The 21,007-nt window shown below is 38.8% G+C and overlaps 2 protein-coding genes and 1 long non-coding RNA gene across 5 annotated transcripts in view; all 3 read left to right on the forward strand.

Moving 5' to 3' along the window:
- The window catches only part of LOC105357177, a 302,080-nt gene that overhangs the window by 72,023 nt on the left and 209,050 nt on the right, over positions 1–21,007 (forward strand). The window lies entirely within an intron of this gene.
- On the forward strand, positions 4,029–5,310 carry LOC111947067. The gene is made up of 3 exons (XR_002872862.1): positions 4,029–4,436; positions 4,749–4,832; positions 5,299–5,310. It is a non-coding gene; the product is annotated as an uncharacterized LOC111947067 (long non-coding RNA).
- On the forward strand, positions 10,144–18,785 carry gopc (golgi associated PDZ and coiled-coil motif containing). 2 transcript variants are annotated; one of them, XM_004083646.4, is made up of 9 exons: positions 10,144–10,592; positions 12,725–12,889; positions 13,796–13,819; positions 14,956–15,131; positions 15,258–15,423; positions 15,500–15,595; positions 15,879–16,043; positions 16,121–16,295; positions 17,810–18,785. In XM_004083646.4, the coding sequence occupies exons 1-9, from the start codon at positions 10,332–10,334 to the stop codon at positions 17,926–17,928; spliced, it is 1,347 nt and encodes a 448-aa protein (XP_004083694.1). In that variant the 5' UTR covers positions 10,144–10,331; the 3' UTR covers positions 17,929–18,785. The 2 variants fall into 2 exon arrangements, with proteins under 2 accessions (XP_004083694.1, XP_011490025.1); XM_011491723.3 differs by lacking the exon at positions 13,796–13,819.

The following is a 21,007-nucleotide window of genomic DNA, read 5'->3' on the forward strand; positions in this document are numbered from 1 at the left end:
GGCGTGCAAGGGGGGAATTGAACCTGCAATCTTACAATCATGGGACGACCGCCCTACCGCTGCACCACGACCGCCCCAACTTCACTTTACTCTTCACTTATCATTAACCTTTCATTCTAAACCAACAGCTAAAAGCTCGGCTTTCTTTTTGGCCAATTACAATCATAATTTTTTGCTTTTAAAATTAATGGCTATGTTATCTCTTTGGAAGATGTCTGCACTTATTTGTTCCTGCAGATCTTTCTGCATCACAAACTAAGTACAGGAAATGAACAAATAAATCATTTCCTCTGTCAAGACAGCTCTAACAGGAAAAGGAAAGACTTCCTATTGCATGGTACTAACCTGATCAAACATTAAACTTCTATTTATCTTAAAATGTCGTCTTTCATTTCATTTTAAGCTTAATAAACTTAATGTAATATTTTTTTTTAACCTGTGAGTCTTCCTTTCAGTCCAAATGATATCACTCACATATATATTTACACTAAAGATTTTGAGTGGGTGGAGCCAAAATTTTAGTTTTGTATTTAGTCATTATCAAAGAGGAAATGAACATTTACAGCAAGAGACCAACATACTAAGAATGACTCTACTGCTGGAATTAATCCTTATTTTCGCACTTCAGTTTGAGGGTAAGACTCTTATTTGTTTAAAAAAAATCGAAATGGTTCTTACTTTAACTTTAATCCTTTTATTTGCCACATTCTCCTGCAGGAGCCAGTGGAAAAAGTGAAACCCTTTACAGAAGAGTTGGAGAAGAGGTCCATTTACATTGTAAAGTGAATGCATCCTCTATCCAATGCTCTGATGTTAGATGGCTGTACAACAGACATAGAAACACCACTCCAGAAGTAATCAATGAAGCTGGAGCTTCCAGGCTGAGTGTGAGCAGAAACTGCTCTCTGCTCATCAGAAACATCACTGCTGAGGATGCTGGCCGCTATCTCTGTCAACTCACAAATGGAAAAAGTAATTCCATCCCTGTGTTTCTAAAAATTTTGAGCAGTGAGTATTCTGACTTCAATAATTCTGTGTTTACATGAATGTCAACATTCTGATCTGATCCAAAAAAAGCTCAAATCCTGAAGAGACTCTGACATGTGAACTCATTGAATCATTTAGGTTGGAAAAAAGTTGAACTGCTGACAAAGCATGTTTAGTGTGAGAGATGTGAGAGAGTCGACTCATGGGAGAAAATATCATTACATGTTTCATTCTTTACATAGTAAATAGGTTGAACTGATGAATCGATAAACAGTAAAGATCAATGTCACTGATTATCACTGATTAATGAGGTGAACAGAGAGTTTGAGAGTTTCCTGTTTAGTTTAACTTGATAAACTTCAGATCAGTTTGATTGATTTTAGTAAAAACTGTAAATGTGTCACATTCAATGGTCTTCAATGTTAATGTTAAATTAAAGACATAAAAAGGAGAACCCTCAAGATTATGTCCATTTCTGTTTTTCTTTTCCTTCAGTTTCTAAAGATCCACCAGAGGTTCATCCAAGAGAAAGTGGAAGTGTTACATTACAGTGTTCACTGAATAGATATGAAAAAAATATTTCCTGTGAGCAGAACATCATCTGGAGGAATGAGGCGGGATCTCACCTGTCTGGTAAAAATCCTGAGTTTGAGGTTAAAGAACAAACAAACTGTGTTTCTGTTCTGACTGTGAAACATCAGAGTGGAAACAACAAAAGATTCACCTGCCAGCTTGTTAAACACAACAAAGTGAAGATAGATGCTGTCTACGTTCTCACAGGTAAGACATTTTAAGGTAATTCAGGTGATATTGCTTGAAATCAATTTATTTTTCATCAATTGAAAAAAACATTTTTCACATCTTAGAAGAATGCATTTATTTCTTAAATGTAATTCTTTTAGTACAAAAGGGAAATATAAACTCGTATCTTTTGTTTTTGCTTCCATTTGTCAGGAAGGAACTCAAAGATCAGAAACATTTTCTACCAAAACATAAAAACAATTTCTCCCCAAATATTGTTCACAAATGAGTCTTTCTGTGATAGTGAGCATTTCTTTGCTAACATAATCCATCCCACCTCACAGGCGTGCCATATCAAGATTCTGATTGGACATTGTGATTATTCCACAGGTGTGCCTTTGACAGGCCACAAGAAAAGGCCACAATGAAACTTGCCCTTTTGTTACGTTGGGGTCTGGGGACACCAGATAACTGGTCTGTATCTTGTGTGGCCACAATTTGCCTTGTGCACATCGGCTTTCCTCCAGCTCCATGGGCCCTGTGACATGCTGGCCACATGTCCAGGGAGTACACCGCCTTTACCCATGGCCCCACAAGGGATTAGCAGGTCCAGAAAATGGGCAGAGTTCAGGACGAGAATGGTCATCCATGTTGGATCGTACTGTGTTTTGTTTTTTTTAGAAAGTTGTGCAAAAAGTTACAAAAACACAGATGCGACGCGTAACCTGATAGATCTTTGCAGAGCAGCCAGAGAACCATGAAGAAAACAGAGGCAAGACCTTTGGCAACAGGAAGCTTCTTATGAAAAACTGATAAGAAAATGACGAAAGTTAAAAGAAAAATAAAGCTTTCCTTAAATATGCGGAAGAAGATTCTTATTCATTTTCATGATGTCTTAAAGTCTTCTCTTCTTACAACATTTCACCACTCAGACCGTCCTCAAAGAAAACAATTTTGTTTCTATTCTAAATGTGACTAAAATAGAAGCAAGGTCTTCATCGCTATCAATTTTGTCTTTAAAATTTCAGTAAACTTTAGCTTCGAAACCTCTTATCGATGTGTCGGTGGAGCCATGAAATCTTTTCAGTTTGATTATGACTAAACAGGAAATCACAGATGAGCTGAACGTTTCTAACAGATCAGTGTCTAAAAAAGACTGAATGACTCGAATACTGGAATTATTTCCCCTTTTTTTGTTTCACACGGAAGATAAAGATCCAATTTTCTAGTCTATTTATTTTCCTTAACTAAAGTACTGTCAAAAATGGTTACAGATGACTCTAAATAACATTGATCGGTTTTATTTTTGGCACATAATGTTTCTCCAACATTCAACAATCTAGTCATATTTTATGGATATAAAGTTGTAACATGTACTGCAGATCATTTTTACTTTATCCTGACTGTTAGGAACAATCTGAGCATAGTTTCAATGACGTCCCTTAAGGTATCAGTGCAATTTTCCAGTGACCTGCAAGACACACCTGTGCTCCCCTTAAGATGCTGCTGCCTCTCTCTACGGGCCTACACAACCCAAAAACCTGCAGCATTCGTCAACACCCCATTGAGGGGAAGGGACTAAGACTAAGTCAGTCTTTTCAATGCAGGGTCTCTGTCCAACATAAACACTTTATCTTTAGGCACCTTTTCTCAGGCCCTGTTCTAAAGTCATTCTCCTCCATTCTCAAAAACATAGCTGTACTTGCCTTTCCTCTACATTTGACAATAGTGCTTCCCGTGAAGAGTTCAGTGTCAGGTCCATTCTGAGATTATTAACTTTGTCCAGCCTTTGATTCATCTTTTACCCCTGCTCAATGGGCAAAAGCCTCCAGGGCTTTAGATCTGAGTCCATAAGTATCTTTAATGATGAAACTCGACATTGTGAAGTTACTGCTACCATGAAGAACTAAATGATGGCTCAAAAGTAAATTTGACTAACAGAATTGACCAATGCATGTCATATTTCTTTTTTTTTTTTATAAATGTTGTTTTTCAATGTTACTCACATTCATTCAGCTTCATTTTTTAGGCTTTACAGTTTATGTCTTTCTATCCATGGCTTGCAATTTTATTTTCAGCCAAGTACAACCAGCTCATATTTTTGTTCTCAACATGCTACTATTAATAAAAACCCCAAATATAATTATTTGTCATAGAATCTCCCCAGAGCAACACAGTCATCATCATTGGAGCTGTGGTCGGTGTGGTTTTGGTGCTGCTGGTCGTCGTTACCGTTTTTCTCTTCAGAAGCAGGACAGCCAAAGCCACAAAGGATCAGAAAAAAGGAACAAGTACAGTATTTTTTCTTAACCCACAATGAATGTGATGAGGTTCTGATGAAGAAATCAGAACACTCCAAATGTAGCTGACTTACAAAGAAATGTTGGCACCATTTAACAACAGCGTATGAAGTTCCTTTTTACTTCTGAAACCAGTCATTGTGAAGTGTGATTTTTCGTAATATTTTTTATCCATTAAATCAAATCTTTTCTGCTGTTTAATTTCGTAGCCCCGTGACCCCAAAAGGGACAAAAACTGATTTAGAAAGCGAATAAACGAAAATTTTCCTATAGTTATGACTCAAAACATTTTTTCTTAAAACTGACAACGAAGCTTTACAGAACAGAAAATCATTTCTGTGGATGTCAGCTGGTTCCTAAAATCTACCTTTTTTTATTTCAGACTTTCAAAAGCCGACACATCAAAATGTAAGTATCATTACACAAAAGTTTACTAGTATAAGTAATGAAGGTATTTCTTTAATAATAAAAAAATATTCTTATCGTGTACTTTAGATAATGTCAAGTTACTTTTATTCCAGATTGTTAAAAGACATCCTGGGGCAATTCAACTTTATTTTAGCATACTCATGACAGTAGTCATGTTTATTCCTATTTTATGATTATTAAGAAAATCAAACATAATCTGCATATAATTTACTCATCATGCATTCATCAAACTACAGTGTTTCATTGATGTCTGCTTTAAAAACATGTATTCCCCTCTGTGTTTGTGTTCAGTCTGAGCTGCAGAGTGAGCCAGAGAGTGACCTGACATATGCTGCGGTTAACTATTCCAAATCCAAGGCTTCCTCTAAGATTACAGTAAGTCACTTTGGTTGCTGTGATCCTGGTCTCCGTACAAGTGTTGGGTTGGTTAACATGACTGAGTACAGAGAAGCAGTAATCTTCTAAAAGTTTTTTAAAGCGAGTTTTCGATTCAGTTCCCAAAAAAGCAGTACTCTAAACAAAAAATTGTTTAACAGGTAGTTTAAAAATGTCATATTTTATATTATTATATTATATTAATATTATATTAAGTTCAATACATTTTTTTACACATTAAAGGTACATTTTACACATAATCTTTACACATTTATATTAAAGTAGTATATTTTAACCACAATTTTGTGGTGGTTTCAATTACAATAAATTAAATGGCATAACATTTTCTATTTCAGAAAATGATAATATTGTGATAAATTTAATGTTCGAATTTTTTTTGTCTCCATCTCTCAACAGTTTTTAGAACAACAGTGTTGGATGAGAACTATTTTTTTTTGTGTTCCAGATAAATGCGGAAGAAGTTCAGGTGATCTATTCGTCCATTAAAATAGAGTGAAAAGAAGCAGACAGTGATGTCTGACGACTCCACAGCTGCGTCCTTTCAGCAGTGACTTCTGTCCAGCTGATGATGATGATGAGGACAGCACATTGGTGCACAGTTTCTTTTTAATGTGTTAATATGCAAAACGAGACATACTGTAGTACAAATAGTTTATCTTATAAAGCATTTTCTTTTTTTCCCTTCTTCTCGCAGCTTTTTGTTTTTGTCATGTTATATCGCTTTTCTAATATTAAAGCATTCAAAGGTAAATGAGATTCTGACAAAAAGCAATAAAGATGTTAAATTGTATAACAATAAAGTCATAAAGTGTCTTTTATAAAGCATGTTTCCAACGTCAATCTAACATAAATCTCGTTAATCTTGTTCTTTTAGATTAAACCAAGTGAATTTACAAGTTAATATGTATTTAACAAAGCAAACCACCAAAAGAGATAAAACAAACTGCATCCACTGCTGCCTGGAACAATGCTGCTACCCAAGAACACATTTCTTCTCAGCTTTTACAATTTATTGTTTTATTTTTATTTTTTTTGCTTGGGCTGCAGCCAAAAAATAGAAATAAAAGACTAAAAATAAAAATGTGGACATTAAAAAAGTAAAAAAAAATGAAAAAAGAAAAAGAAAAAACTTGGGTTTAGGCGGGAACTTGTTTGATTAATTTCAAGCATTAATTGAAGTCAATAAATCATACAGATTTATCATTACAGAAATGATGGAATGCATAGATAAACATACAAAAAAACAAAGGCACACTTAAATATAGTAATCAGTAACTAAAGTCAAGTAGAACTTGAAATATTGTTTCAAAAGGTAAGAAGTTCAGAGCACTGTCTAGTGGGTCTAGATGACCCAACTCCCAATGTTAAAGTGCCTAGGATAGCACAAGGGATAATCCCACCCCTACTGAGTTCATTCATTTTTTAGTTTTTTTTTAGTTTTCATACTCCGGTTCTGATCAGATAGATTCTTTTCAAGTAATAAAATCAGGTGATTATTGAAAATTAATTAGCTTCAGTAAACATTTATTCATGAATACAGTAAAAAGTAACGTGAATCACATACTATGTAACAGACAAGTGGAACTCTTTGATTACAATCAGAATACAATTTAATTAAATCCAGAAATCATTGCTACACATTGCAGCTCAAGTAACAAAACCGAGCGCTTATTGAATATCCTCAGAAAGAATTCTTACATCTTTTCAGTAAACATTAATGAATAACACTTTAGGTAACTGATATGTAATAATCATTGATTATAGAACACATGATCACATTAAACCAGTGATCATTGCTGCACATTGCAGATCAAGTCAAGATGTTTAAAAACTAATTAGTTGTAATTAAAACATTTCACTTTTAGGAATAGTTTTTCTTTATCACAAATTTGCAAGCATATTTGGTGAATTGCCTCTGAGCTCGTGCATCCCCACCTATAAAATCCAAAATGACGTAACCGAGTGTGGTAACCCGCAGATGGCGAGAGAACCAAGGTCAAGTCTGCATATTAAAACCGCTCGCTACAGACCAGTGATGTGCAGTTATTTGTGGCTAACGGAGTCTTTCAGAGTCAGATTTACAAGCAAATGAGCCCAAATATATTTACCAACTACTGATTCAAATCTCATCAGAATCTTTTTACAAACATTGCAGAAACATATTGGACCGAATATGATTGTAAAATGTACATATATAGAGTGATACATAAAACAACTAAGTTAGCGAAGCAATTATTCCATTTTAGCTTATATGTTCTCTTTTTCATAACAGTGGAGGATGACTTTAATTCGCCCGTAGGAGGTGGTAGGAACAGAGAATTGCAAAAAGGCATTATTCATTAAATAACAATGCTATAACTATCAGGATGGAAACTTTATACAACTCCTAAAGTGCATAGATTCAATTTTTGTGTGCGTGTGTACTGATGTGACAACGGAAATATACAGATTTTAATCAGCTTATTTATATTGTTATGCTTCCTAATATCTCGGGTAAATTCCTTTTCTTTTAAATTTGCTTTTAATGAAAAATGTAGACTTTAACAATAAAAATGAAAAATTACAGTTAAAATCAAACACTGTGGATCAATCAAGAAGATGTGACAGGCAAAAGCCCTTAAGAGTCAAACCAGTGATGGATGGTCGTACATTTGAAGGTTCCTACTTACTAAGAAAGTTGTTTGAACTTGTTTTTTTTTTCTTTTTCCTGCCAATATTCTGTGTTCTTCAAAATGTCAGACAGGTGAAACTCTAAAAATCCAATTAGCTATGAAACTGTTGTGATTCAGACATGAAGAACAGTTCAAGTCAGAATACTCACTGCTCAAACAGTACATTTGTGAATCATGCTTATTTGTGGATCCGAGACGACATGTAACCCAGCATCCTCAGCAGTGATGTTCCTGATGAGCAGGGAGCCGTCTCTGCTCACACTCAGCCTGGAAGCTGCTGCTGAACACTGTTCAACTTCTCTGGTAGTTAACAGAAGCTGTTTGGTTCTCTATAGTACAGCCACTCCACATTGTAGTACCAATATCTGGATAATCTACTCTGACAAGGTATCTCCATCTGTTCCATTGAGGTACTCCTCTTTTCCAACGATGCCTGCAGAGAAAAGATGAACACTTTTTACAATCATCAGCAGGTTCTCCACTAACTTTCTTGAACTTGACAGCAATCAAACTGGGTGTCTCGATGTTAGTTCAAATCCATAATGTCCAAACCAAAATGTTATTGCCCTCCATCGACTCTCACTCTCTTTCCTCCTCCCGTCTTGAGTGTACTCTGTCCTTTCCGTCTCCTCTAACCTCCTTTTCACGTTCTCTAACCTCCTATACCACTGCTGTTCTTGTCTACAGTCTTGTTATCTCTTGTTGACATTATAAAAACTTGCTTTTCCCTGGTCTCACTCACAAACATCTCCTTTGAGCCTCCGTTCACAATTCAGCAGCTCATACCATCTCTACAACCACTTCCATTTATTACGTTGGTTCTCCAGCAGTTCCACAGGTCCCAGATCAATTTAAATTCAAAATCATTTTATTTATTTGTTTTCTACTTTTCCGGTCCAGCATCTTAGCAAACAGCTGAGACCTGAGGGCCTCTTGTGTTGGACAGATATTACTTATACATTTGGGAAAGGTGTTGCTTTGGACACAAGGAGTAAATTTACATAAACGCCTTCTGTATTTAATAAAGAAAATGTGTGGAATTTGTTTCTTTTTGGCCGCTCTCTTTGATCATCTTCCTTTGCGCTTGCCACACCATCAAATGCTCAATTCCCCTCGGACCTCAGGAATATCCGTTCTCTATTTCTTTTCACATCCTCACTCAGGACTACCGGTAATTTTCTGCTTTCATTCCACAAACGTAACAACAGTGTCATATTTTTGCTCTTGCTTAATGTGATTTTGTTATTCATTGTTTTCTAAATGGTGTATAGAATTCATGAGCGAAAAATGTAGTATTAGTTTTATATTGTAAAACTTTGAATCTAAAATATCCAAAACACATTCAAATTAGATCCAACAAGATTTTTTGTTTTGTTTTGTTTTTTTAAATTGAAAATTTCATAGTTTTTGGATCTTTAAAAAAAAAATCTGCTAAACGTAAGGTTAAATATTAAAACAGATATTTCTTTAGAGGAAACATACCATTTTCTTTTTTTATTTTAAAATTAAAGCAACACAGTTAAAGTATAATTGAGTTTTTCTCTAAATTATTTTGAGCAACTTTGATCACAGTTTGAAAATAATAAAAACAAAATATATCCTCATCTACAAACCGAAGTATGAAAATAATTATCATGCCCAAAAGGAGAAACATTGTGTGTCTCTCAGTTTTTGAACTGCTGAAAGTGTCACTTTATGCTTGTATTTCCTCATCTGTGATGATTTAGAGTATTCCATTACTCCTTCCAGAAATGTAGGTTTCATCATTTTTTGCACATGACTTTTAGTAAGGGTCACTATTAAAGTTTTCACCAAATGAAGTTTATTTTCAACTTCAACTAAAAAAAAGTGCATGCAAGTATAAATGATAAAAGTAGTTCTTAAATAGAATAATGAAACATTTATAATTTTAATTCAAAATGCCATGACACGTTTATTTAGACATTTAAAGTTGTATTTATTTATTCAACTTGTCACATTTGGTCCTCCATATCTTCAGTTTGTTTCCAGTCTTCGTTGAAGTTGTCTGCAATGACTTCTAAAGTCCGGCAGATGTCGCTATTATGTCACACAGCAATGAGTTTCTACCATCCAACACACTGTTTACACCGTTTAGGAAATGTGCAACTCACAATGACGCTTTATTTGCCCATCACTATTGTGAGAACACGATTACGACCAGGTTAACATAATTTCCAGGATTGAAAAACATTTATAGGAAATAGTTTGACCCCTAAACATAACATAACATTATTTATTTATTTTTGCTTTTTTAATTCATTTAATTTTCACATGAAGGTAGACCTTGTGCAATCCAGGTGATTGAGTATCGTAAAGATAGCTTTAATTTTAAAACGTGTCAAATATATAATAATTATTATTTATAAATTAACTAATTTGTAATATTATTATTATTATTATTATTATTATTATTATTATTATTATTATTATTATTATTATTATTATCATCCAGATTCTGACTCAATTATTTATTTATTTATTTATTTCCCTATTTTCTAAAGGCGAACAGGATTTGGATATGCAGGTGACGTCACTACAAAACAAAAAAAATGCCGCAAGAGTTTGCGCAGGAAAACTAATGGAGCGCCCATCCGTCCGTTCAGACCGTAATAATCGCTACGCCGAAAGCTCGATATCCTGATGACGGACTTCCGGGTACCGCAGAGTTTTCTCCGTGGTCAACCCTCCGTTCCTGTCTTCGGTCTGGGTCTCTCTTCTTAACTGCTTCCGCGGACCGCCGGAGATCTTTTCTGCCTCAGTTTGCTCAGCCCCTTCTTCCTCGGACATGTCATCCTCCGCTGGGTGCTCCCCGTCGGGCCAGAGCTCGGGCCTCGGCCCTGCTCTGTCTATGTTCCGGTGGCTGGAAGTGCTGGAGAAGGAATTTGACAAGGCCTTTGTAGACGTGGACCTCCTGTTGGGGGAGATAGACCCGGACCAGGTGGACATTACCTACGAGGGTCGGCAGAAGATGACCAGCCTGAGCTCCTGCTTCGCCCAGCTCTGCCACAAATCCCAAACGGTCTTCCAGCTCAACCATAAACTGGAGGTGAGTGTGAAGGGACTCCAGCCAGGGATTACTGAACGTGATAGCTGTCGTCATGTTTTTGTTTGCGTGTCTTTCCCAGATAAACGTGGAAAAGTCAGCATTTTCTCTAACAAGATTAGCTACTGATCTGTCTAGCTTTTAATTCACAACAGACATTACCATTGCGGTAAAAATAGGCGACCTATAAAAATAAAAGCTGGGGTTTTATTCCATTATTTTATGACAGGATTAATAAAAGTGGGGCCAAAACATTTTTCACAGACATAGGGAGCCGAACTGTTTTTTTTTTGTTTGTTTTGCCTTTGTTTTGTTGTTTTATTGTTACTGGTCCTATCACTCCAACGTAACAAAAGAGTTATCTATTATGTCGAACACAGGAAAATCTGGTTGATTTGGGGGAAAGAAAATCTGTCACCAGTTTTTCCAAATGATTCTTTTTGGACCAAAGCATCTGGATGAAGATCTCCTCTCTTCATCATATCTCCTCCCAGCACCTTCTGACAAACTTTAGGCCCCCTTAATTCTCACCAGAAAATGTTAGCTAATGGTTGTAAATCCACACAGAAACCACTGGCTATGGTTGCCATAGGCAACCACATGGTTACAGTTGTTTTCCATGCAAGAACAGGATGACATGGTCAGAGGATGATATGCGATTGCTGTTGGATGCGAATGAATCTGGTTGGTCGTCTTATTTCCTGGCTTCTTTTTTACCTCCTGCGCTGCTCAGATGAACTTGAACCCTCCCTGCATCCAGATGTGCCAAATGCATCTTCTTATTCCCTTGAAAAGTTTTTTTCTTTATGTAGTGAGGAAAGTAATTCCAGAGGGAGTTAAAAAGTGTTCTCAAATGCGTGTAAAAAGAGTTTATAACATGTTGAAAAGCTGCTAAACATTCAATTTCAGCCACAGCAAGAGGTCAGATAGGAATATTTTGAGGCTTGGAATATCCAAAAAGTCTTGTTTTGTTTCATTCTGGCATCCAACATATACTCTTCACCAGCACCGGTACCGGTCCGTGAGTCATTTGGTACCGGGCCACAGAGAAAAAAAATAATAATTTACATGACTTCTGTTTTATTTATTTAGGAATCTGAAAGATGTTTTATTTTGAAAAATTGCCTGATTCTCTGTGACATCCGTCTATGTTACTCTTGATGCAGGCCAAGACGCTCCTCTCCGTCACGTGACAGATTACAGCTAAAATAAAACCCAGGAGCTAGCAAAAAGAGTAAAAAACAAACGTCTTTGGAAAGTTTCTTTGCCAAAGGGAAAACGCCCAGCCAGGAGACAGACATTTAATAGACAGTGCTTCTTTTTTGCACCATGAGTGTGGGAGGGGGAGAAGATGATGACACCTGTGAGGTGTACAGTGTCATGAGTGAGTGTCAAAATAAAAGCTTAGGGTTCGTCTTGCCACATCTCTGTTGGTCGTTTATCGTAGTATAGCGACAATAATCATTCACCTTTAATTACATGACCGGTCCGTGGAACCTCTGTGTGACGTCATACTGGTCCGTGGCGTTGAAATGGTTGGGGACCACTGCTCTACACAACTACAACTGTCTGTCTACGAAAGGAAACGTTTGTAATAGACTGTGGTGTAATAAATGCCAATGTCTCTGACCGCATAAAAACATGGAAATCAATTCCTAATTTGCAATGCAAAGTGTTGATATTTAAACTCTGGAAACTCAAAATTTTTGATGCTCTGCTGCATGAAACAGAATTCCTCTAGATGCTCAAATCGCATAAAAAGCTAAAAGAAAAAACAACAAATTTTGCTTTGTAATTTACCAAAACGTTTTTGTTTTACACATGTATCAATAATTATGAACGAAGCAAAAAACATTCCTATATATTCAGAAGGATTTTTCTTCAGAATTTCTGATCTGCATCGTCGATGCAGGAGCTTTGTCTACGGTTACTTGTCTGAGCTGGTCCGGAACCCCTTAAGCAACTGTGGTGCTGTCCGTTTGAGTCTTGCTACGACATACAGTTCCTCTCGTCATTCAACCTGCCAGGTGGAGTACAGTCCCTAAATCAAGGATCTGTTACAGGATTATCTAAAGGTCGGTCCTGGTCTGACTTGTCTGCATTTATGTTGAAAAACACTCTTCGCTTGTCTCCAGGCTCAGCTGGTCGACCTGCGCTCCGAGCTGACGGAGGCGAAGGCTGAGCGGGTGGTGGCGGAGAGGGAGGTCCATGAACTGCTGCTGCAGTTGCACGCTCTCCAGCTGCAGCTTCGGGCCCAGCAAGGCCAGACAGAGGACTCAGACACCATCAAGGACAGACTGGTAGGTTGGATGGTCAGACGGTCATCGATTGATCCATCAAGTAACATCAAATGAAATCCATTAGGTTCAATTCTAATGGTAAAGTTCTGTATGATCCGAACAGAATAGATCTAACAGTTATCGGCCGTTTGGAGCTAGCAGTCATGGGTAACCTTATCAACGTTAGCCTTCAGCCGTCCACCTGGTGTTTTCAGACATCTTTATTAAAGACATCTCTGGTTAGACAGGATAAAGAAATATAAATTAGTCAGAATGCGACTACAAAACTAAAACAGCATTGTGCTTTTAGCTCCACTGCTCTGCACTAATGTCCTCAATGAATCTCAGAAAGAGGAGTTTTTATGGAGCTTCTTACATCATAAATGTCTCCAGAAGAATGCTCCACTGGGACAAACAGTGACAGACACAGATCTGGGTTTCAGAGGCTTCAATGGGGCGGGAGAATCCTCCACTCACTGTAAGCTCAGCAGGCCACAGTGGTGGAAAATTCACTTTTATCTGCAGATCTCTGATGACGCTGAAGAGACTCAGCGAAACTAAAGAAGATAAGAAAAGGTAGAAATACATCCAAACCGCATGAAATGACCTCCAGCAGCCATACCAAAGATTTCTCCTCACTGCTAAAGAATACATTTTTCCATTTCTTTCATTTAGAATATATGGGATTTAAACAAATAGAATGTTTATTTTAACTCCTTTGTTTACTGTTGCAACTGATGGTTTGGTCTTTTACTGTTTCCATCTACAGTTTTCTGCTCCCTTTCAGCACCATCCTGAAGCCCTGATATGCACTTTGATTCTTTGTCATTTTTGCCTTTCCTGTGCACACATTAACACCAATCAAAGATGAGTTTCTCTAACCCACATTTTCTTCTGTCTGTCCTTTCTCCTCTTCTGTCCTTAAAGCCTGCACCAACTCTGGAGGTGATGGTAAGTTCTCCTCTCCGCTTTGGTGTAGCTGTAGATTTGACACCATGGGATCTGTTGCTTCCCTCATTGAGCTGATATTTACTTCCTGCTGCTTTGTCGACTCTGCTTCAGTGGCTTGTTGGGTGGAAACGCCACTCCCTCCCCTCCCCTCACTGGCTACAGTCATTACTTGGCCAGTCACCATCTTGGAAATGGAAATATGAGCTCATCAGTCAGTGTCAACGTTGACTTTTTCCATGAGAATGTTTTCTGAGATGGCACTTTATGGTTACGCCAAATCTAATAACTGCAAACAATCCTAATGAAAAATTTCGTTTTGTGCAATGATTTGGTCTAAATCCTAAAGAAACTTGTATATCTAGATGAGAGAAAATATCTATTGTTTTTTTATGAAGCTCTACGGCTCAAAACAGAATTAGGAACTTTATGGTACTATTTTCCGTCAAAATGTGCCTCACACCAAACAAACATGGAGGAAGTCAGTAGCAAATGCGCTCCAGACTAGAAAATTGTTCCGTCGCATGAATGTAGTTTGTATAGAAGAAGACCGACGTGGATCAGACAGCATTTGTTTGTAAAGTTTGTAAGGTGTTGTGTCAAAAAGAAAGCACTTCCTGGTGAGGAACGCTGTCAGACGGGGTGCAGGGGGGTTTTCTCTTTTGGCAAAACACCTGTTGACCGGTCCTAACAACAAACACACAACTAATGGAGTTTGTCGTCTCTACAGGAACCATAACCAAGAATGCAGAGAGAATCAACAAGCAAAAGCTATAAAAGCAGCGTCTAGTGACTGCAGAAGTCACACAAAAGTCCAGACGCTGCATTCAGGCACAGCTAGGAATTGGCCTATGCTAAATAGTAAATATGTTTAGCAGTAGATGTTAACATGATTAACACTTGGAAAAAGGTTCTAAGTGAAAGAAGTATTTAGTTTCTATGACCATTGTTCAGTTAGTCGTGTCACACTGCCTTTCCACGTTGCAATGTTACTGATATCTTAATCAGGATATAAACCTAGCTATGTCATGATATATAACATTTTGATCATTTGGAGCATAATCGTCCTAAAACCTATAGTTTGTTGTGTCGCCAGTTTGCAAAAGCTCAAACGTGATTAGTTGTGCTTTTTTTTCCAGGAACAGGAACTTATGGCTGGTAAGAAGGAGAAGTTAGCTGAGGCCAGACTGGAGAAAGAAGTGCATCTGTTTAGGAAGGAAAACGAGGCCCTCCGCAGGCACATAGCAGTACTGCAAGCTGAGGTGTACGGAGCCAGATTGGCTGCCAAATATCTGGACAAGGAGCTGGCTGGAAGGTGAGAAGCTGGAGGGAGCAGCGGGTTTAAAGATAAGACCTGGTGATGAATCTTTTTCATTGAGTAAACGAGACTTAGGTTGTCTAAGGGTTGTCTTCCCTAAGAGGCTGGCACTGTGACTTTCAGGGTGCAGCAGATTCAGTTACTCGGTCGGGACATGAAGGGACCCGCCCATGACAAGCTGTGGAACCAGCTGGAGGCCGAGATTCACCTCCACCGCCACAAAACTGTAATCCGGGCATGCCGAGGTCGCATCGACCCAAAGAAACCTCTACCCTCTCCTGTGGGACACGTGAGTGGAGATCTCAAACATCTAAATGCCGTTCATGTTTTCATGGTTTCGCTAAAAGCTATCGGTGCAATTCCAGGAACATGACTTGCTGAAGAAAACGCAGGGAGTCGGTCCTATCAGGAAGGTGGCGCTGGTCAAAGAGGACCATGAAGGCTTGGGGATTTCTATCACGGTAAATACACGATTGACCTCTTTTGTGAAAAATAAAGCAACTATCTGACACATAGTAGACCCATAGAAGGCATTGGTTTGAACCAGGCACTTTGTATCTGGGAAATGTAACCTTAAGGAAGCACCAATTACCAGCCATGTTTTAGATTCTTTCTTAGACTTTTCAGGAAGTGAATTTGTCACTTTGGTCTTAAGTAACCCTCTGCAATAGTAATGGAACAAATGTGTTAAACTTCTTAGATCCTGTTTTGGCTTTAGATCCTTTAACTTGGATTTCCTTTTAGGGCGGGAAGGAGCACGGCGTTCCCATCCTGATTTCTGAGATCCATCCCGGTCAACCTGCAGACCGTTGTAGAGGCCTGCACGTCGGAGATGCCATCCTCGCGGTCAACAGCATCAATTTAAGGGATGCGAAGCACAAGGAGGCAGTCACCATCTTGTCACAGCAGGTAAGGTGTGGCTGCAGTCCCCGCTGTGGCCACAGGGAGCGCTCTCTGACCTACTCATTGTGGCGATTGTGTTTTAGAGAGGCCAGATAGAGTTTGAGGTGGTGTACGTGGCGCCGGAGGTGGACAGCGATGACGAGAACGTGGAGTATGAGGACGACAGCGGACATCGATACCGCCTCTATCTGGATGAATTGGAGGACAGCAGCAGCGGCGGCGGGGCTCCACCCAACAACAACGCCGCCTCACTTCAGGGTGAGATGAACTAAAGACAAATTGACACAATTGTCCAGATTAGAGAAACACGTTTCACCAAACTCAGACTATCTGTCGGATTTGAAAAGTATAAAAAGGTTTTGAATTGGATTTTTTAGGACTTTGACTTGATCTCGTTTGATTTAACACCAGAACTTTAGTTCCAGTGTTGACACTCTTTCGGCTATTGTAACCTTTTACGCCTCTAACGTAGTAATTCCCTCTGATTCTGCTACTTTACTTTGGTGATGTGTTGCATATGGGTGCTAACCCAATAGGAAAAGCTGCTTTTTTCCAAGAGTCAAAGACTTACGGTACATCAGAGAGTACCTTATTTAGGTGTTACTGGTGACATTTCTGGTGTTAAAGGGTTGAATTCAGTCATAAGAGGTTGACTTTGATTGTTTAAAATGTTAAATATTTGAGTTGCACTAATGCACTATTGCACTAATTTTAAAGAGTTTTTTTCCTTATCGGTTTGTGCTAGGGCTGCACGATATGAGGAAAACTTGCGATATGCGATATTAGTGATCAATATTGCGATAACGATAAATTTGCGGTAAATAAACAAATAGTAAAATAAACAAAAACATCATTCCCATTTCATTGCAACAGTTTAAAAATTATACTCCAAATGACCCTCATCGACATGGGGTCAAACGTCAGGGTGGCTAACCCTGGTCCTCAAGAGCCTCAACCCTGTCTGTTTTCCAATTCTCCCTAGACTGCTCGATAATGATAACCAAAATCAGGTGTGTTCAGTCAATCAGGATGTGAAATCACTTGAGTCAGCCAATCAACAGCAAGCTGGTTAAGGAGAGCTGGAAAACAGGCAGGGTTGAGGCTCTTCAGGACCAGGGTTAACATAATAGGCCTCCATCTGATTGGTCAACAATGGGAAGGCGTCCATCTGATTGGTCAAAGCATAAAGGGATTTATTTGATTCGTTAAATGCTTCAAGCTGCTAGAAGATTGTTTTAACACATTTTGGGTTTGCGATTTATTGCGATATTCGCCGTCTTTTACGATATGCATATTGCAGAGCTGGATATTGCGATAACGATAAATTTGCGGTATATTGTGCAGGCCTAGTTTGTGCCCAGTTTATTTTAGTCTGTTTAGTTTAGCAATCATGTTTTGTATTTTATAACTGATTTTATGTTTTGTATAATATCAAATATTATTAAAGTATAAAATATTCATTGACGATGCATCTTATGAGTCCGCGAATGTTAATGGTAAATTGGTAAAATTACCTTTGAGAGCCCAAAATTCCCTTGACATGTTTTGGGGCCTAGAGTAGAAAGTAGTCGCAGTGCCAACATCAATTATAGAGCCCAGCATGCTTTGCTGCACAGTGAAACGCTGAAAGTGATCTTTTTAGTAAAAAAGCTTAATTCTGGTGGTTTTAGAATGGAGACCGAGTTCGTCAGCAATGTTAAGACATGACCTTTTTGTGCGGGATGTGAGCAACAGATATTCATGAATGTTTCCCCCTCCTTCCCTCCCCCCAGCTCTGGAGAACATGACCCTAAACAGCGGAGCAGAGAACGGAAACCCAGGAAGCTGCTGCGAATCCCGTCCAGACGAAGAAGGAGCTCCAAAGCCCCCCGAGAGCGACGCCTCCTCGTAGGAGATCAGTGGAATGAACTGAACGGAGTCGGTGACAATCCGAGGGAACGAACTGATCAGTATCTTGCTGCGGGGGGGTGGGGGTGAAGCGGCCATTTTAAGACTCCCACTGAAATTTAGAGGTGTGTCTCTGGGTGGGGGCTGAATTTCTATTACTGTTTATAATCAGGGGCAGCAGTGTTGAGGGGACTAAAGACTGACAGGGGCACATGAAGACACTGCAACCATGGAGGGGGGCCTTTTGCTGTACAGTATGCACATGGAAACATCTCACACTCTCAGAGAATAACCTCAACAGATCCTCAGTCTGATAAATTGACAAACCCCTTCCAAAATACAGGCTCCCATTGCTCACCCATGGACATCAGCTGGTACCCCACCCCTTGGATCCCGAATGAGGATGCCCATGAATCAATGGCCCGTCACTCACCTCACTCTTCTTTCGGTCACGTCTATCCGGCATACATAAGACAGTTGGGGGGGCAGGCAGGGGGAGGGGGCACAGAAAGTATGTAACTTGCTGTAAATTGTATTTTATTGTAGTTTTTATTGTGCGACTCTGGCGTAACACACGGCTGCTCGCGACCGAACGTCTCCAGAAGTTTCTTCAGGTCTTCAGAGGTCAAACCCTTCACCCTGGACTTTGGAGCAGAAATATTTATCCGTAAACACGTCTGTGACCCACCAGTGTTCTGACCCGGACCACCTTTAACTGAGGAGCGTGAATGCTTCCACGTCACTTCCTGTCTTTTCTCTGGTTTCCTGTCTCTGGCTGAGCGTTCTTTTACTAAGATTGTAGAGCTTTTCTTGTTTTTGTTTTTTAAATAAAGGCTGCTTTAGGTTTGCGTTGTTTGTAACCGAATGAGGTCAGTTTTTGAAGCCTGAAGGAACCGAAACTCTGTGAGAAAGGTTGCAGTGATCTTAAAAGAAATAACACGTAAGCGTTTAGATGGTTCCCTAATCTTGATGAAAATGCAATGTCAAGCAGAAACTAAGAACTAATATTCAGATCTTCCCAGTTAATTCCTTATATGGTAAAAATGTGCTGTCTGTGGGCGAAAAATGAACTAACCTGAACAGGGCCAAGCAGGTGACCTGCAGGAAATGTCGAGGTTTAGATCGCTCAGTTAGCCTGAAGAGCAAAAATATGTTGCAGTTTCTTTTTCTGCCAGCATGCGGAGGGCAACAGGTTGTAGCAAACGCTTATACAACATCCAAGGGTAAGATTAGGATAAAGTAGATGAGACGCAGATACGGATTGTTTCCTGTTTTTTTTTTTTTTTTAACCTTATCAGATCATGTCTTAAATTCAGTTGGTTCAAGACCTGAAAAAGGTGGGAGACCACTACTCTTAAAGACTCTCTCTGATCATCGTCTTTTGGTGGTCTAAGCGTCGTTCCCAGGTGTATTTTAATCATGATTATGCCGTTTTTACCCAAAACCCTGTTTCATTTTCTTGGACAGTTTCTGCAGAGCAGCAGGGCTTCATTGGAAATTTGCCTCTTGGGTTGTGGACGGCACTGTTGGCGCGGAGCAACCCAGAGAACTGAGAGTTCTCTGTTCACATGCTCCCGCTCTCACACCCCCAACCTAGCATTAGCAGTGCAACGAAAATGCAGAGGAATATAGAGTTATTCAGCTGCCACTCTTGAAACAAACTGTTTTAGAATTTAAATGCATGTTAAAATCTTGCAGCTTCAACCTCTTCAAGCAGTTAAACAATCTGAACTTTCAGAAATAATTTTGTCATTATTTTTTTTTTCCAACTTCCTGATACCGATCACACTAACCACACTGTTACGTTTTTTTAAAATTATCATATTTCTTTCATGTACATTTTAACCCCTTTCAGTAGAGAAAATACATTTTTAACCCTTGTGCTTTCCTAGGCACTTTAACATTGGGAGTTGGGTCATCTAGACCCACTAGACAGTGCTCTGAACCTTTTTTCTTCAATGATTTGTGATCTTCACTGGTGTCCATGGATTACATGAAATCTTTCCACCTTTATCCACCTTTGTCATGGTAGGAAGAACACGTCAATGTAAGGGTGGGGTCATCTATCTTAAATGACCCCACCCTAACATCAGCCCTAAAGTTCTTTTTTAATTTGAACTGCAGTTCTCCCACATTCCACTGTGGGGTGCTACAGGAAAGGAAGAGCAGTTCTGTGGAGGAATGGATTGACTAATTTATAGAAAAATGGAAAAACAACCAAGAGTTTGGGTTTGTGAAGCAAAATTGCTGTTATTTGAAAGTAGAGAAACAAATGAACATGCAAATAAAGGCTTACAAGAAAAAAAATTAAAAGAGTCTTGACTGTTGACGCCATCTGTGGTCAAATCCTCGTTCTGAAGCGGGTTTAGTTCAGGACGTTTAAAATCAAAGAGCAGGACTCCTGACCTCAGAGTGCTTGGCCCTTAGCGATGGCTCTCATCCTGATAAGAAAGCTGAGCTGCTGAGGCCTGCAGCTTGTTGTCAATCACATCTAGTCCTCTCAGATGAGATGGATTGGACTTCAAAGCTAAAGTAGGAGCTGGACACCGACAACATGCAGCTATCAGGCCAGACTCAGAGGGAATCGAGTGGAAAACATCAGGTCATGTGTTCCATTTCACAAACAAAATACACTTAAACACCATCACATGTAGCTTCTGAGGAAATACATGTTAATGTATAAAATTAGCATTGATCCCACTTGATTGTTTTATTTTTTGGTTTAAGTGATTTCTATCCTCAAACTAATTGTAATTGCACAATCAATAAATCATCAAGGGAGAAGCAATAAATCTTACCAGAGGACTATTTTTTTCATCAGTACTAATCAGACCTTTAATTTAAAATTGGTACACGTAAAAAAAAAATAAACATGTGAAATCGCAGTAAAGTAAAACTAAATGGATTATACTTTCAGAATAAAAGCATGACGTTTGACCTAAGCAAAGGCAGAAAAAAACAGATTATGTGAAAGACTCAAGGTCTGGAAAGACGTTTCCTCCTGGGCTCGAAGATTCTGCTGAGACTTTAAATCTCAGAGAGGAGAGTAATTCAGTTAGAGGGTCAAAGCAGGTTAGATTTAT

This window comes from Oryzias latipes, chromosome 24 (genome assembly GCF_002234675.1).
Source record: "Oryzias latipes chromosome 24, ASM223467v1".
Lineage (NCBI taxonomy): Eukaryota > Metazoa > Chordata > Actinopteri > Beloniformes > Adrianichthyidae > Oryzias > Oryzias latipes.

Bases quoted from the DNA above. Each gene is read 5' to 3' on its own strand.
- gopc (XM_004083646.4), top strand. From the start codon at position 10,332: ATGTCATCCTCCGCTGGGTGCTCCCCGTCGGGCCAGAGCTCGGGCCTC. The intron at 12,890-13,795 runs GTAGGTTGGATG...CTGTCCTTAAAG, and splicing joins ACACCATCAAGGACAGACTG to CCTGCACCAACTCTGGAGGT. The intron at 16,044-16,120 runs GTAAGGTGTGGC...ATTGTGTTTTAG, and splicing joins TCACCATCTTGTCACAGCAG to AGAGGCCAGATAGAGTTTGA.